Source organism: Podarcis vaucheri (assembly GCF_965113315.1).
Source record: "Podarcis vaucheri genome assembly, chromosome: 17".
Lineage (NCBI taxonomy): Eukaryota > Metazoa > Chordata > Lepidosauria > Squamata > Lacertidae > Podarcis > Podarcis vaucheri.
The window spans coordinates 42,326,504-42,344,661 of record NC_138755.1 but is presented as its reverse complement, the minus strand read 5'-3'; the positions used below and the strand labels follow the sequence as shown (position 1 = coordinate 42,344,661).

Sequence of the window (18,158 nt, the reverse complement as noted above, 5' to 3'; positions counted from 1 at the left end):
GAGTTCTTTCTGAAGGGGAACTTTGGGGCAGGATTAATCTGTGTGCGCATGCATCATTTGTCCACGTACCCCTTTGAATTCTGCCTAATATAAAAATGTCCCCACAAGAGCAAAGCCCCGTGAGCCACACTGCCGGCTTTCACCCACCTGAACCAGCATCTCCAGGGATAGCCTGGTCAATGAATTATTCCTTCCAACTCCAAAGAGGTAAGCACTACTGTAGGTCAAGCCACTGCCCAGCAGGGTCACTATGTTCAGGTTAGGACTGGACATTTTCACAATCCTCCAGCAGACAAAGGAGATAAGAAAACATGGAGGCAAAGGTTATGAAAGAGGAACCACAGAATTTTGAAGCGCAACATCAAAAAAATGAAGATCATGGCCACTGGGCCCATCACCTCCTGGCAAATAGAAGGGGAAGAAATGGAGGCAGTGAGAGATTTTACTTTCTTGGGCTCCATGATCACTGCAGATGGTGACAGCAGTCACGAAATTAAAAGACGCCTGCTTCTTGGGAGGAAAGCAATGACAAACCTAGACAGCATCTTAAAAAGCAGAGACATCACCTTGCCAACAAAGGTCCGTATCATAAAAGCTATGGTTTTCCCAGTAGTGATGTATGGAAGTGAGAGCTGGACCATAAAGAAGGCTGATCGCCGAAGAATTGATGCTTTTGAATTCTGGTGCTGGAGGAGACTCTTGAGAGTCCCATGGACTGTAAGAAGATCCAACCGATCCATTCTGAAGGAAATCAGCCCTGAGTGCTCACGGGAAGGACAGATCCTGAAGCTGAGGCTCCAAGACTTTGGCCACCTCATGAGAAGAGAAGACTCCCTGGAAGAGACCCTGATGCTGGGAAAGATGGAGGGCACAAGGAGAAGGGGATGACAGAGGACGAGATGGTTGGACAGTGTTCTCGAAGCTACCAGCATGAGTTTGACCAAACTGCAGGAGGCCGTGGAAGACAGGAGTGCCTGGCGTGCTCTGGTCCAGGGGGCACAAAGAGGCGGACACGACTAAATGACAACAACAAATAGAATTGTAGAGTTGGAAGGGACCCTGAGGATCATTTAGTGCAACCCCTTGCAATGCAGGAATATGGAGCTGTCTCCTACAGGGATGGAACCTGCAACCTTGGAGTTATCAGCACCATGTTCTAACCAAGTGAGCTATCCAAGCTTCCCTTGGATAGAGAAGTTAGGCTTGCCCCACTCTTACAACCCATGTAATGCAATAATTTCCCCCTCCTGCTATGCTTTATCTGAGAAGTCCTTTTTCAATGCTCCCCAGTGCTTTTTGCCACTGAAGACAATCGGGCCTCCAGAGCCAGGGGGCTGGGTCTAATAGCACCTCACACCGCAGACCTGATCCCTAAGAAAGTTGGCAACGTCATCCGAAGGAGGCCCAATACTATCTCTGAAACCAAAACATCTCCATCTTCCCAGGATTGAGCTTTAGTTGGTTGGCCCTCAACCATCCCTTTACTGGTCCAAGGCAGTGGTTCATCTCTTCCACAGCATCATTGATGAAAAGAAGATGTCCCATTGGGTGTTGTCACCACACTGATACAGCATAATGGGGACACTGCACTTGAATATCCCAAGTGGCATCACTCAGTAGCAAGGCTGGATTTAAGTGGTTGGGGGCTCAGGTGCAGTTTCCAAAATAGGGGGCCTCTCCCCACCAAAAAGGATCACCACAAGCCCTTCCAGGCCCTCCAGGTGTCCCTATTTTCCAGGGACAGACCCGGATTTACAGGAGCCATCCCGGTTTCTGATTGGATCCCAGAATGTCCCCCTTTTTCGTAGGAAGTCCCTAGGATGAGGAGTCTTAGTAAGTTTATGTTGCTCTATTCTGTGAAACGCCCTGAGGCCTCTGGGTTTAGGGCAGTATATAAATTCAAGAGAGAAGAATAAGAAGTTCCTGAACTTCAGCTCCTGAACAGCAGAAGACACACCTAAACCTCTTTGCAAAGTTTTCACATTTTGCATCTGAAGTTGTTCTTTTGGAGACACGTAAACACCTTTTCATTCCTCCCAGACCTCCAGCCATCAAATGGAAGCATTTTTCTGTTGCTTGTTCTGAATTAGCTCTAAACCGTTAAAACCGTTAAAAACAATTTTATTAACCTGTGGCAACCTTGGGAATATTTGTTATTAAATATCTGCAGTGTAAATGTAGACAATCATGCAGTTTGCACATCATGATATATTCTGAACTTTTTAGAGCTAATTTTCAAATGTTCAGAGACAAAAATGCCTTTCTGTACTGTATATGATAGCAAAAGATTTATCCGGAACAATGGAGCCTTAGAGCAGTATGCCCAGCTACTGAAAACAGGACCACAATATATTTCTGGCCTTACCTGTTCTTTCTGAAGTGAATTGTGAAGATGAGAAAGAAGAAACTGAGCAGGACTCCACTGGTAAGGAAGACCCATGCGATGCCCAAGATGGCTGCTGAAAAGGGGGAGTTCTTGCAGCTGCTGTCAGAGGATGTCTGAGGAAAGACAGATGGGAGATAGTAAGGACCCCTTTCTCTCAAAGACAGATGAGGTGGGGGGGGGAACCTACTTAACTCGAAGCAGCATAATTTAAGAGCTATACTGGCCACCTCAGGAAAACCAGAAATAATTAATATCCACAAACAGAATGCACACCCTCAAATGTCCCTATTTTCCAGGGACAATCCTGGATTTACAGAAACCATCTTGGTTTCTCATTTGATCCCAGAATGTCCCGCTTTTCCTGAGGGCACCCCTATTTTCATCGGAGAAATGTTGGAGGGTATGGAGTTATCCAACTCCCGAGCCATCTGAGGGCAGCCTTGTCTAGGGAAGTTTTTAAATGTTTAATAATGTTTTGATATATGTTGGAAGTCACCCACTTTGGGGATAAAGTTGCTTGCCTCTGGGTCCAGCTTAAAATGCTCTTCCACCCTAACATTATAAGAATCCCCCAAACCCCACACATTTTAAACTGGCATATATTTACTTCAAATAACATTAAAAGTTGTAACTCTTTCCTTATCCATTTACCCACAATTGTTATAGTACAGAGGTTCTGCGCGGTCTTCCGCTGCTGTTCCTGGGTGTTATCGCACTGGTTAGAGTAATTGAATCCCATTTCCACGGCGCATTGTAAGCCTTCGTTCAACCGCATTGTCTGGGCAGTGCAATTTACCGTGTCACAGTCCCAAGAAACTCAAGATCGGGTATATCCAGTGGCAGCAAGCAAGATGTGCAACAAATTCCTCTGCTCTTGGGTGTCCTGAAAAGGGGGAGGGAGGGTTGATCATAAGCAAAACAGTGACAGAAACATGGCAGCAATTAAGTTAACAATCAAAGTCAACTTGCTCACGGGGGCCAACTTGAAACTTGGTTTGGACCTCTTTGCTACGTCTCACCAACTTTGAGGATATGCCATAATTATGGTGTGAATCAGGGGGGCGGTAGCATTTGTCGTTTCTCCCAGTTACGTGTGTCCAGGCAGGCGGTCGTTGTATAGATTGTGGCTCACTCAGGAACTGGCGGAGTGGCCTGGCTGAGGCATGAAGGAGGAGGTCTCTGACTTGCCCACCTGGTAGCTCAGTTCGCAGAGCATGAGACTCTTCATCTCAGCGTCGTGGGTTCGAGCCCCACATTGGACGAAAGGTTCCTGCATCGCAGGGGGTTGGACTAGATGACCCTCGTGGTCCCTTCCAACTCTACCATTCTGTGTTCCTGGGATCTCTGCCATGCAGAGGTGTGCAGTGAAATTTTTCATAGGGGGACAGTTAGGGCCAGAGGTGTCAGCTTGTGAGTGTTGTGGGGGACGGGGACGTCATGCACGTGATGTCCTGATGTATAAGCATCAAACCTCCCACTCCAAGCTGGGCAGCAGCTTTCCAGGCTTTGGGAAGTTGGCAGGAAGGCTCTTGGACCCGCCGGAGCGTTGCATCTCCCTCCCTAAGCCACGCAGAAGCTTCCTGGGCTTTGGGAAGGTGGCGCCAGGGGAACATTTAGACAACTCGCCCACTCCCCTGGCCCAATGACCACATGCCACTGCTGCCCTGCACTCCTTCATTGGCCTGAGGTCAGCCTCTCTCAGCTTCAGTCCCAGGGAGGAGGACACCAGGGATAGATCCTGGACCTTTCTGTATGCTAAGCATGTGCTGCGCCACTGAGCTACAGCCTCTGTTCCACACAAACACACGCCATGTCTTTATGCTTCTTTTCAAAACGTCTTGGTCCAGGGAAGAATGGTTTAGGAGTGGTCTTTCATGTTTGCCTCTTTCAAAGCGCTCTCTCTCTCTCTCTCTCTCTCTCTCTCTCTCTGTGTGTGTGTGTGTGTATGCAAAGCATTAACTGGCCTTGTGTAATAAGCCAAAATGGACAATGGTCAAGCACAGAGGCAACAGGCAGCAGTGCTCCTCCCAGCACACTGTCAAGATCTCTGTCTACAATAACAGAAGTTACAGGTAGGTAGCCGTGCTGGTCTGCCGTAGTCGAACCAAAATAAAAAAAATCCTTCCAGTAGCACCTTAGAGACCAACTAAGTTTGTTCTTGGTATGAGCTTTCGTGTGTATCTGAAGAAGTGTGCATGCACATGAAAGCTCATGCACACCGAAATTCATCAAGACACAAGCAACTAGCTGACCCTGAGAGTAAATTCTGGTTGGACAACAGGAGTGTCCAAGTCAAAGCAGATTCAAGTGCTTTACATCAAAAAGCCACCAAAGGTTTAAATTACTATTTGAGGGGTGAGATGGAGAAGATTTGGAACAGTTCCATTGGACAGCTTTGCTCAGGTAACATGCACTCAAGACTGGCCATGCCTCACACCTGGACTTCCATTACTGGAAAGGAAAGAAGGGGAGAAAGTTGTGCCCTCTTCCATTTTCATGGTACTTAATGGGGGGGAGCGCAGAATATAATGTCCCCCCTTCACAACAGCCGTGTGAGTTAGGCAGCAAGGCACCAGCCATCTACTGATGCTTATAAAGTGAGCAAAATGAAGTCCAGACAACCAGCCTGGCGTAGTGGTCAGAGTACCTGACTTGGAGGGGAGAGACCTGGGTTCAAACTTCTGGATGACCTTGGATGGGTAGCTCTCTCTCAGTCTAGTTATTGGTCTCAGGCCAGTTATTGGTCCAGGTGAGAAAAGCCTTCCCCACTACTGATGAGGTCATTGGAGCCAGTTAGGTGGGGAGTAGTATCCCTGTTTCACGGCCAAACGGGAGAAGGTGAATGAAAGTCATGTGGCAAGGAGTTTTGCAGATCCTCCTGGAGCCCCACCAGCCACGAAGGGTCAGGGTGCGCACAAAGGTGAGCATGGTCATAGAATCATAGAGTTGGAAGGGACCCAAGGGTCATCTAGTCCAACCCCCTTGCAATGCAGGAATCTCAACTCAAGCACCCAGGACAGATGGCCAGCCAACCTCTGCTTCAAAGCCACCAAGGAAGGAGAGTCCACCACTTCGGGAGGGAGGAGTCCAAACAGCTTTTGCTGTCAGAAAGTTCTTCCCGATGCTGAGTCGGAAACTCCTGAAGCCCTGGGTTCGAGTCCTAAGCTCTGGAGCAGGAGAAAACAAGCCTGCTGCCATTTCCATGTGCGCAGTGCGCCCCTTGAAATATTGGGAGATGGCTATCGTATCTCCTCTTTTATGCAGGCTAAAGATGGTCATTCCTCCTCCGCCCTCCGCCCTCCACCAGGCAGCGCAAGAAAAGTCCGTCCTTCTTACCTGGCTGGGCGGCAGGTGCGCAGCTTTCCCCAAGGAGCCCCGTCGTGCGCTTCGAGGGCGCACCGGAGCTGGAAACCTCCGGCCAGGGAGCGGGTCGCAGGAGGAAGAATCGGCGGAGAGGAGGACGGTGGCTTCTTCCAAGCAAGGGAGGGGACGGGGGGGGTGGCTGGGGGGGGGAGCAGCCTCGGCTTCCCTGCACAAGGCGAGCTGGAAGCGGGTTCCTGGTCCAGAGCAGAATGGAAGTGCGGGCGCCCCCCGCGCACCCAGATCCAAACTTGGGCTGCTGCTGCCACCCCGAGATCGCCAGCCGAAAAGGGGACCCCGCTGGGGAATCAAAGCCCCCCGAGTCCAGTTTGGAAGACTCCGCCAAACAAAGCAAAATACCTCCCGGGTACCACCCCCCCCCAATCCATCGCCTTCATTTCAGCCGCATGGGGGCTGGAGAGACGTTTTGCTGCTGCTGCTGCTGCTGCTGCGAGTTAGAGAAATCCTTTGCCACTCTCGTCCCTTGAGAGATCTCTCCACCAGAAGATTATTCCAGGGAACTTTCTTTCTCCCCATCTCCCGCCAGATGCTCCAGCCAGTGCCATCATCTGCCTCTCCTCCTTGAATCCAGCAGCTTTCTTCGGACAGCACCCAGACTAGGCGAGGAGAGGAGTCAGAAGGGGGCTAGCATAGCCTTGGACACGTCCATGACCCGTGTATTGAAGCAGGGATTTGCTGGGCTCCTGGGTTGCAGCACATTATTGTGTCTTATTATTTATTTGTGCTTCACTGAATATTTTAGGGATGCGGGTGGCGTTGTGGTCTAAACCACTGAGCCTCTTGGGCTTGCCAATCAGAAGGTTGGCGGTTCAAATCCCCGCAATGACGGGGTGAGCTCCCGTTGCTCGGTCCCAGCTCCTGCCAACCTAGCACTTCGAAAGCACGACAAAATGCAAGTAGATAAATAGGTACCGCTCCGGCGGGAAGGTAAACGGTGTTTCTGTGCGCTGCTCTGATTCGCGGAGCCGATAAAACGAGATGAGCGCCGCAACCCCAGAGTCAGTCACGACTGGACCTAATGGTCAGGGGTCCCTTTACCTTTACCTTTTTTAACTGAATATTTTATTGATGGCTTCTCTGTTTCTAATGATGTATTTATTTGTACAGTATTTGTTGCATTTTGCATATTAAGCGGTATATCACTGTTATCAATGATGATTGTTTTCTGAGATGGGGGGGGGATTTCCTCCTAAGGCCTTGGGTCATGGGCAGATGACCTGGGCTGTCAATACACCTGCGCAGAGTGGCTGGGGAAACCCAGCTGTATAGGTGGGGTATAAATATTATATTATTATTATTATTATTATTATTATTATATCACGGCCAAACACCCCTGACCCACCTGTCAGCTCCTTGGTATTCTGAAGAACCATGTAAGAGTAGACCAGTGACTAGAGAGTAAATGGTAAAAGACAAATATGACAAATATGACCAAGCACACATGGGAATCTAACTGCAGCAGCCAGTAAACTCTCCACTTTTATTTCTAGCCAAAAATCCCATCTCCAAGGTTTGCACAGGTAAACGTGTAAGGTTGCATAATATGTAAAGCAGGACATGTACAGGCTTAGGAGGTAAAAGGGAAAGGACCACTGGATGGTTAAGTCATGTCCAAAGTAACTATGGGGTGCGGTGTTCATCTCGCTTTTCAGACCAAGGGAACCAGTGTTTGTCCACAGCTTTCCGGGTCATGTGGCCAGCAGGACTAAACCACATCTGGTGCAATGGGACACCGTGACGGAAACCAAAGAGCACAGAAAAGCCGTTTACCTTCCCGCCGTAGTTTATCTACTTGCACTGGTGTTGCATTCAAGCTGCTAGGTTGGCAGGAGCTGGGACAGAGCAATGGGAGCTCGCTCTGTTGCGGGGATTCAAACCGCTGACCTTCTGATCGGCAAGCCCAAGAGGCTCAGTGCTTTAGAGCACAGCACCACCCGTGTCCCCTTAGGAAGGGGATAACAGCTCAGCATCGACTGATGTTCTCACATTCCACCAGGCAACTTCCCACTGTACACAGTGTACTATCGATTACAGCTCTCACCTGTCCTATGCTCATTGTTTTGTGGGATTGTGTTGCCTTTTAAAGTCCACTTCTTTTGTTCCAGCAGCTGAGGGAAAGCATCTGTTTGCTGTTGGGTGCACAATGGGTCCTCTTGGTACTTTGATAAAACTATTAACTTTGCAGCTGTGACTGGTTTTGTTTGTTTGTTTGTTTGTTTGTTTGTTTGTTTGTTTGTTTGGAAGGAAGGGGAATTGAGTGCTGTGCAGTTTTGCTGCAAGGGAGGCAGGAATTTCCCCATCAAATGGCACTTCTATAGCTGGCAATTCCAACTGGAGCTGTCTTGGTAATTGTTATTCTCAACCCAGCACCTCAATTGCTGCTGAGACTGCTACATACACAAGTGACTTAGTCACGGACTCCTATGTGACAATCCTTATATTATACATCAGTGACTGACATAATCAGCAATGATCATTTATGGGCACGATCCCATCAGCGAAACAAAGTCTCATCTCATAGTCTTGAGAACTTAAAAGATCAGTGAAATAGCACCTGTTAGAACCAACCAACATTCCCAAAGCAACTCCCCCTCAGCTCCCCAGAAGTCCACATCACACTGTATTTGAAGTTTAAACAATATTTGCTTTTTCAAAAGTAAACACTTCGTTTTCATAATTCAGCTTTGGGAACTTAAAAAGCAAATGCAATTGCCCTCTTGTAATATGCTGCTTCCTTTACCACAGCTCTATTAGTTGAAGTTTTTTACATAAAACAAAGCAAGTTGTGTTGTGTATATTGCACGTTATTCGAGAGCTGAATTACCTCCAGTCCTCGATGGCATGACAGAGAGCTGAAAAATCATCCCCATCGATCTTTAATCATCCCTTTTTCAAATTACACAAGCCTCATCATAACAGGCCCAGCTATAAATTACTGTGTGCCAAAGGAGGAGATATCCTATCAGCTTGATCATTAATAGAAGTTATAAAGATGTATCACTACACATTAAAGCTTTAAAGATGTACCACCGCACATTAAAATTACCTACACTCACACTGCTCCTCGTAGCTTTGTAGGTTTTTTCTCCCACAGCAATCTGTCATGCATGTGTGTGTGTAAAGGTAAAGGGACCCCTGACCGTTAGGTCCAGTCACATATGACTCTGGGGTTGCGGCGCTCATCTCGCTTTATTGGCCGAGGGAGCCGGTGTACAGCTTCCGGGTCATGTGGCCAGCAGGACTAAGCCGCTTCTGGTGAACCAGAGCAGCACATGGAAACGCCGTTTACTTGCACTTTGACGTGCTTTCGAACTGCTAGGTTGGCAGGAGCTGGGACTGAGCAATGGGAGCTCACCCTGTCGCGGGGATTCGAACTGCCGACCTTCTGATCGGCAAAGTCCTAGGCTCTGTGGTTTAGACCACAGCGCCTCCTGTGTATATATATCCCTTTCCAGTATTTTTGCTATTACTTAGTGTCCCATTATATCCCCTTCTACGTTAATGTATTATTTTGGTCCTTCGATATAAATAAGAGTGCTAACACTGGTCCCTCGCCACATGTCTAACTAGTGCTTCTCACGTTTCAGGTGTGGTCACTTGTATTTTCCCTAGCACCATCTTCTCATTAGACTAAGCCATTCTTTTCATTACATTGTTTTGTTGTATTACTAATTGCAGAGAAAAACGTTTTCAGAAATAACTTTAACTGTTCCCCGTAATCTAACCTACTTACCGCGGCTACTCCTCTGCTCAAAAGCACACATGGAAGGACTTCGTTGACTTATCTACTGGGGATCTTAAGATGCCTCTGACAAACTGCAGATCATCCACTAGTTAGCCACTTTATTATTAGGAAATGTGATCTGTTCCTTTCTGGTCCCCCGAGCTTCCCAGTCTACTGAAATATTTAACGTCCATTTTTGCTGAATACAAGCAGCTGTTGGGCTCCACGGTTACCTCCTCTGAATCATTCGCAGATCTGCTCTCAGTGCTGAAGAGAAAAACCTATTCTGTTGGTTTCTTGTTCTGCAGCACATGCAACATCACACTCAGCAAGGCAGGGATAGGTATCTCTCTTTTGACTCACCGGGAAAAAACCTCAACACTGGAATTAATCTTAGCAAGACAGTATCACAAATGTATCGTTTCTATCTGACACGGTAATATGGCAACCATAAATGTAAGGATTTTTTTTTAACCCAAAACTGATCAAATCCCATAGGTTGGCAATAATTAAAAGAGGTAAGAGGTATAGTTAGAGCATGGCGCTGATTACGCCAAGGTTGAAGGCTGGATCCCTGTATGGGACAGCTGCATATGCCTGCACTGCAGGGGGTTGAACTAGATCAGGGGTCTGCAACCTTTAAGACAAAAAGAGCCACTTGGACCCGTTTCCGAAGAAAAAACAACTGGGAGCCGCAAAACCATTGCGACATTTAACACAAATATAACACTGCATATATTGTTTCTTACCTTAATGTCCGATCTGACAGCGGGCGGGAAGGTGACGTCGGGACGGTGCGTGACTAACGCACACACCGCCCCCATGCGACGTCAGAGCCAGTACAGCGCCCACCACAGTGGGTAGTGTTGGGGCGCACAATGCGCCTCCTCCCCTCGCTAGTATCCGCCCCGGAGCCGCAGCAAAGGTGTAAATGAGCCACATGCGGCTCCGGAGCCGCGGGTTGCAGACCCCTGGACTAGGAGATTCGCAGGGTCCCTTCTAACTCTACAGTTCTACGATTCCATCCCAGTCGTTGTTTCTTTAAAAGTTGAAGTCAATCCAGGTGGCTGCACTTTTGAATAGAGGAATGGGGATGTAGGTATATTCCATAGGGTACATCCATATTATGCTCCATGCAAGATGATGTTGTGTGTAGCCACCTGTTCCCATTAGGTAACAACCGTTTCTGATTTTTTTTACTCAACCTGTCGATCTAGATGGGTCTTCAAAGCATCTTACAAAAAGAAGATTGAAATGCAACTTGCCTAAAGGTTGCTTCTAAGTCTTCTGATCTGTAGCACTGCTTTGGGGTAGCTCGACTGACCCACCCACACAAATTTCAGGCCTTATGAGGACATTGTGGCCATTTGCATTGCTGTTCACCCCCGTTACTTCTGTTGAACTGCAGCCACGGTTCTGTAATCTACCGCATTTTTTGCACCATAACACTCACTTTTTTCCTCCTAAAAAGTAAGGGGAAATGTCTGTGCGTGTTATGGAGGGAATGCCAACGGGTGGCATGCCTACGGATTTTCCTCCTCTAAAAACTACGTGCGTGTTATGGTCGGGTGCGTGTTATAGAGCGAAAAATACGGTATATTCCCTTTTGCTTATGACTGCAAAGTGCTTTCATGGTCCAGAGGCAGAATAGAGGTGGGAGGGAGAGGTGTAGCCGCTGACTTTAAAAAAAACCCAAGGACAAAATCTTCTTTATTTTTGAAAATGCAAAATAAATGGTAAGTTGGCAATATGGCAAGCAAACAAGCATGCTGCTAAAACCTGTAGGACTTAAATAATGTCAGAAGAGAAAGCCTAGCCTAATCACAGAAGAATTGCTGAAGGATAGAAGGAAGTATAATTATTTGTTCTCTTCGCTGTAGAAGGTGCAGATCAGCTTATATACCTGCACTGGGATTTGTTTTCCGGAAGCTTGTCTGAAGAAGTAAGCCAAATAGAACTGACAAAAGATTAGGTTGTTGAACTTAGCAATAAACCAAAAATCAATTGATTTACTTCAGCCTACCGGCCTTGTGGCTGAACTTTCACAGCTACTTAATTTGTCTTGCTGCTTTTCATTTCCTTGACACTCGCTGCATCTATGAAGGCTCCTCCACAAGCCAGCCCTACACATGTAGGCCAGCAATTTTTTGTAGATCTAATTACGGTATATTGCAAGGGCCTAGTTGAAAAAAGAGTAGTAATTTTATCAGTTGCAGTCTTAACTACACTTAACTGGGGGTAACACCCAGAGCTCTTAGTAGTTCCGATTTCTGAAGGAACGTAAGGCTGCACTGCAAGTTAGTTTGGTCCCTCTTGGAATGTATGCCACCCACTTTAGGCCTAGCTAAATTTATACTTTATTTTTAGACTGAACTAAAAATTGAATTCAGTAAAGAAACTTTTATAGAGAATGTATACAATTAGCAAACTAATTTTTTCAAACGGCAATCTTTATGTAGCCAAAACACTTCTATCCACATACAAGAGAAAAGTGTCATTGAGCTTTGGGAGCCCTAAACTTTGCATAAACAAGAGACTAATTCAAAAACATGTGGGGGGGGGCAGATCAGCGAGGGCTGAGCGTGTTCAGTTGCCATGCAATGCTGGCTGACTACTGGAAGGGTTGGGGAGGGGGGCAGAAATAAGAAAAAAACAGGTTTCATAAGGAACATATGTTCTAAAATGGGGCATGGCCGGCTTGCTAGGACCCCAAAGAAGAGAACTCTACACATCAAAGTTGTGTTGCAAGCCCACATATATTGAAACAATGCTTTTAAATATACTGTACAGCCATACCTTGGTTTTCGAACAGCTACTCGAACATTTTGGCTCCCAAACACCACAAACCCAGAAGTTACTGTTCCGGTTTGGGAACTATTTTTGTTTTTTTTTTTATAAAATTTTTATTAGTTTTACAAAAGTTTTTATAACAAACAAACATAAAAGAAAAACAGACAAACAAACAAATATAATTTCAAAATGTCCTTTCATAGACTTCTTTCCTCGGACTTCCCCATACCTCCCCTTTCTGCATCCTCATGTCCAAATTTTATAGCAACTTATAAATGTTTTTTCCCATCCTAATTCATCATAGTCCTTTCTTAATCTGATCTTATATTACTGCAACCCTTTCTCTCTGTAAAATCTCGACATTCTAAGCTTCATCAAGTTTATAATAGTTCTTAAGATAAATCTTAAATTTCTTCCAATCTTCTTCCGCAGTCTCCTTTCCCTGGTCACGAATTCTGCTTGTCATTTCCGCCAATGTCATATAGTCAATCACTTTCATCTGCCATTCTTCCAAGGTGGGTAAATCTTGTGTCTTCCAATACTTTGCGATCAGTATTCTTGCTGCTGTTGTTGCATACATGAAAAAGGTTCTATCCTTTTTTGGCACCAATTGGCCGACAATGCCCAAGAGAAAGGCCTCTGGTTTCTTAAGGAAGGTATATTTAAATACCTTTTTCATTTCATTATATATCATCTCCCAGAAAGCCTTAATCTTCGGGCATGTCCACCAAAGATGATAAAAAGTACCTTCAGTTTCCTTACATTTCCAACATTTGTTATCAGGCAAATGGTAAATTTTTGCTAGCTTAACTGGGGTCATGTACCACCTATAGACCATTTTCATAACATTTTCCTTTAAAGCACTACATGCCGTAAATTTAATACCAGTGTTCCACAACCTTTCCCAGTCAGCAGACATAATATTATGACCAATATCCTGTGCCCACTTAATCATAACTGATTTAACTGTTTCGTCTTGTGTATTCCATTTCAACAGCAAGTTATACATTCTTGACAAATTCTTAGTATTGGGTTCTAACAATTCTGTCTCAAGTTTTGATTTTTCCACCTGGAAGCCAATTTTCCTGTCTTGTTTGAAAACCTCCATTATTTGATAATAGTGGAGCCAATCTTGTACTTTGGGTTTTAGTTTTTCATGGCTCTTTAATTTCAGTTTCTCTCCATCCTGTTCTAAGATCTCACAATACTTTGGCCATCCGGCTTCCATATTAACTTTCTTGTGGGCCTTAGCCTCTAAGGGTGACAACCATCTAGGGGTTTTGTTTTCCAACAGATCTTTATATCTCATCCAAACATTAAACAACGCTTTCCTTACAATATGATTTTTAAAGGCACTATGCACTTTGATTTTGTCATACCATAAATATGCATGCCAGCCAAATGCATTATTGAAACCTTCTAAATCCAAGATATCTGTATTCTCGAGGAGCATCCACTCTTTCAGCCAGCAGAATGCTGCTGCTTCATAGTACAATTTTAAGTCCGGCAGGGCAAATCCCCCTCTTTCTTTTGCATCTGTTAATATTTTATATTTTATTCTGGGCTTTTTGCCCTGCCAGACAAATTTCGCAATGTCTTTCTGCCACCTCTTGAAACAGTCCATCTTGTCAATAATCTGCAAAGTTTGAAATAAAAATAACATTCTAGGCAATACATTCATCTTAATCACTGCAATTCGGCCTAACATTGACAATCTCAAATTTGACCATATTTCTAGATCTTTTTTAATTTCTAACCAGCATTTTTCATAATTGTCCTTATACAGATTCAAGTTTTTAGATGTTAAATTAACCCCTAGATATTTCACCTTCTTAACCACCGTCAGACCTGTCTCTTCTTGAAACTTATTCTTTTCCATATCTGTTAGGTTTTTCCCTAAGACTTTAGTTTTTTGTTTATTCAATTTAAATCCGGCTACCTGCCCAAATTGTTGGATTATTTCCAACACTCTTTTTGTACTAGTGTTTGGCTCCTGCAAAGTCAATACAAGGTCATCTGCGAACGCTCTTAACTTATAGTGTTTAGTTCCAACCTGTACACCTTTAACTTGCTGGTCATCTCTAATCATGTTCAGCAACACCTCCAGGACCGAAATAAAAAGCAATGGGGAAATTGGGCACCCCTGTCGTGTTCCTTTTTCTATCTTAAGTTCCTCAGTTATTACATTATTTACAATCAGCTTAGCTTTTTGTTCGGAATATATTGCACCCATACCATTCTCAAATCCTTGTCCTACCCCCATCCCATGAAGATTCTTTTTCATAAAACTCCACGAAATATTGTCAAAGGCTTTCTCCGCATCCACAAATATCAAAACTGCTTTAGTATTTATATTCACCTCTAACTTTTCCAAAATGTCTATTATGTTCCTAACATTGTCTGAGAGGTGTCTTTTTGGGAGAAAGCCTGCTTGGTCTCTGTGAATCTTCTCCATCAATACTCTTTTAAATCTTTTTGCTAAAATGTCTGCAAAAATTTTGTAATCCACATTCAATAACGAAATTGGGCGGTAGTTCTTCAGTTGAGTCTTTTCAGTCTCTGTCTTTGGTATGAGTGAGATATATGCTTCTTTCCACGATTCGGGTGCCTTTTTTCCCTCTAAGATCTCGTTACAAACTTCCTTTAACGGTTGTATTAGCCATTCCTTTAAAGATTTGTAATATCTGGAAGTCAGTCCGTCTGGCCCTGGAGATTTGCCCAATTGCATATCCTGAATGGCACCCTCTATCTCTTGTTCTGTTATTCTCTGGTTTAGCTCCACCTTGCTATGATGAGAGATTTTTTGTAATCCATATTTATTAAGGAATTTATCTATGTCCTCTTCATTTTGTAATCCTTGGGAATAGAGTTTTTTAAAATAACTCACAAAGCAATTTCTTATCTCGTTGGGTTTAGATATATTTTTTCCATCCACTTCTAGACTTGTGACTGTATTTAATTTCTGTCTTTTCTTAAGTTGCCATGCCAGAAGTTTACCACATTTGTCTGCCGACTCAAATGTCTTTTGTTTCATTTGCTTTATTTTCCATTCTATCTCTTGGTTCATCAATTCCATATATTGTGTTTGATACAACTTAATCTCCCTCAAAATCTCCTGGGACTTTGGTTTTGATCTTAATTTTTTCTCTCCTTCTTTTATCTTTTCCAAAATTTTTTCCTTTTTCTCATTCTGTTTTCTCTTCTTTATTGAGTTTTGTTGAATCAAAAATCCTCGCATCACAGCTTTACTTGCGTCCCAGATCACTCTTTTTTCCACATCGCCCTTTAGATTGATTTCAAAATAGTCCTTTAGAGTTTTTTGGGCCTTCATGTGGATCTCTCTATCTCGAAATAGGGTGTCATTCATTCTCCATCTGAACTGACCAGTTATTGTAGATTTCATTTCCATCTTCACGGCGTTATGGTCGGAACAGGTTTTTGGGCAGATTTCTACCTTCTTAATCTTCGGAGCCATTCCACTAGTAACCCAGATTTGGTCGATTCTGGTCCAGGTCATCTTTGCATGGGAGAAAAAGGTTCCCTCTCTTTCAAGAGGGTTCCTTGTTCTCCAAATGTCTATTAAGTCCATATTTTCAGTCATTTCGAAGAAAGTCTTCGGGAGTCTCCCTTCTTTAGTAAGAGTCAGTCTTTGTGTCTTGTCCATGTTTGTAGAAACTACACCATTCATATCTCCCATAATTATCATATTGTATTCCAAATAATCCGTCAAAGTTTCATGGAGTTTTTTGAAAAATTCTGCTTTACCTTCATTTGGCGCATAGATCCCAATTATCAAAAATTTTTCTCCTTGTACCTGAATCTCCACCGCTAAATATCTTCCTTGTTCATCTTTAAACATCATTTTTGGAGCCCACTTCTCTTTTACATAAATCACAACTCCTCTTTTTTTAACTTTGTCCGACGAAATAAATTCTTGTCCCAATTTTTTATTCATAAGCAGTCTCCTGTGTGCTCTGGTTATATGGGTTTCCTGTAAGCAAATCAAGTCCAGTTGTTCTCTGTTCAAAATATGGAATATTTGTCGTCTCTTCAAAGGGCTGTTCATCCCATTACAATTCCAACTAAGGAATTGCAGGGCCATCTTGTTATTTTTCTGGTATTCCTCCAACAGCTCCCAGTTGTTGTTCCTCCTCTGTTGGTGGTGGAAGGTTCTGTCCAAACGAAAGGTTCAGGATGTCTATTACACTCCTTTGCTCAGCAATTGGGTCTACAGTTCCTTTCTGTAAGTCTTCCTGATTTCTTTGCAGGAACCTGTCTTTATCCTGTATCGTCTTTATTTTCACCTTCTTCCCTCTATAGTCAAAAGACAGTCCCTGTGGAAATTCCCACCTGAAGAGAATGGTGTTCTTCTTCAACAGGTAGACCAAATCCTTATAAGAAGCTCTCAAGTCCAAAATATGTTTAGGAATGTCTTTAAAGATCTGTATCGGTGAGTTCCCAATTTGTAAGGCCTTTTCAAAGTGCAGTCTTAGAATTTTGTCTCTTTCCTCCTTCGATCTCAAGGTAATCAGACAGTCTCTCGGCGCCTTTCTGTTCTGTCTTCTGCCCAGTCTAAATGCTGTTGTGATTTTAAATTCGTCTTCCTCTAGGTCTTCCCAGGAATCAGCAAACTCTTTCGTTAAAAAGTCCGTAAGATTGTCTCCTTCGTCCTCTGGAATTGATCGTAATTTCAAATTCCTTTCTTTTCTTTGTAGTTCCCACAATGCCAGAGTTGCGTCGTGGTCATAGACCTTCCTGGCAATCGGTTCTAATTTTTCCTGGGTCTCTCCAGCAATAGTTCTGGCTTCCTCCGCAATTTGTCGTGTGGCAGAATTTTCTTGCGTAAGCCTGTTTATAGATTCTGTATTCAGGTCAAGTCTTGTTGTTAAATCTGTCAATTTCTGTGAATTCTCTGTCAATTTCTTTGTATTTTCTGCCGTCTGCTTTGTTAGATTCTCCAGAGACTGGTTTATCTTGAGAAGGGCTTGCGACACTGCATCCATGGAGACTGCTGTACCTTTTTCTTGTCCTGTTGTCACTGTAGGAGTTATGCCTGAGATCGAGCCTCTTTTCTTGTGTTGCTGTAGCTGTTGTTGATATTGCCTTGTCTTGGCTCTCGTGCTTATCTCGTCTGCTGGGCCACTCATATCCCAAGGTCGTTTCCCACGAGAGCCTTCTCCTAAAGGAAAATTCCACTGTCCCAAAGCGTAGCAACTTTTAATTTACCCTCTAGAGGGAGCAAATCAAAATGTCCGCAAACAAAGGCAAGGAGTATTTGAAAAGCAGATTTATCGGGAGGCTTCTATATGTATATTGCAACACTTTCCCATTAGATAAAGTCCCAGCCTTCCCTGATATATTGTGTCCACAAAGTCCCAAAACTTTGTATCAAATAAGCAATGAGACTTCCACTTTGTTACTTTCACAAGAGTCTAAAGTCAGTTCAGTGTTCCTTTGTTCTAATAGCAGTTTGTGCCAGGTTGAAGGCTGCAGAGAGTTCCCTTTCCTTTAAGTTGGTCATGCAGCTTATAAAGTCACTTATTCCTCCCCTCTGCCCTGCAAGCTAGAGGGGATAGTCAAAGTCCAAATGTCGGATTCAAGCAGTTAAAAACAATATCCCATACGGATGCAGCTCAGTAACTTTCGTTGCTTTAATTGTCATGCAGTCGGGGGAAGGCAGACTTCCTTAATTTTCGCCTTTCCCGTTTTCAGCCTAATTTCAGGTAGTTTTGGCACGAATAGAGGTTCAATCTTACTCACGGGTCTTTTTTGTCCAGATTGTTCAGGAAGGGAATCGGCGCTCTCCACTAATGGCGACGCGGCTTCACCCTGCGGGCTGGGTAGCGATTCTCAGCACCGCGCTCCCCGTTGTCGTTC

At 44.3% G+C, this 18,158-nt stretch overlaps 1 protein-coding gene across 1 annotated transcript in view; it reads right to left on the bottom strand.

Moving 5' to 3' along the window:
* LOC309522721 (putative G-protein coupled receptor 156) overlaps positions 1 to 18,158 on the bottom strand; it is a gene marked incomplete at its 5' end in the record, with an annotated part of 42,599 nt that overhangs the window by 12,435 nt on the left and 12,006 nt on the right. Inside the window, 5 exons of the mRNA XM_082206192.1 lie at positions 148 to 283; positions 2,366 to 2,499; positions 3,042 to 3,164; positions 5,723 to 5,856; positions 7,110 to 7,158. Coding sequence (XP_082062318.1) covers positions 148 to 283; positions 2,366 to 2,499; positions 3,042 to 3,164; positions 5,723 to 5,856; positions 7,110 to 7,158 — 576 coding nt within the window. The remainder of the gene's footprint in view (positions 1 to 147; positions 284 to 2,365; positions 2,500 to 3,041; positions 3,165 to 5,722; positions 5,857 to 7,109; positions 7,159 to 18,158) is intronic.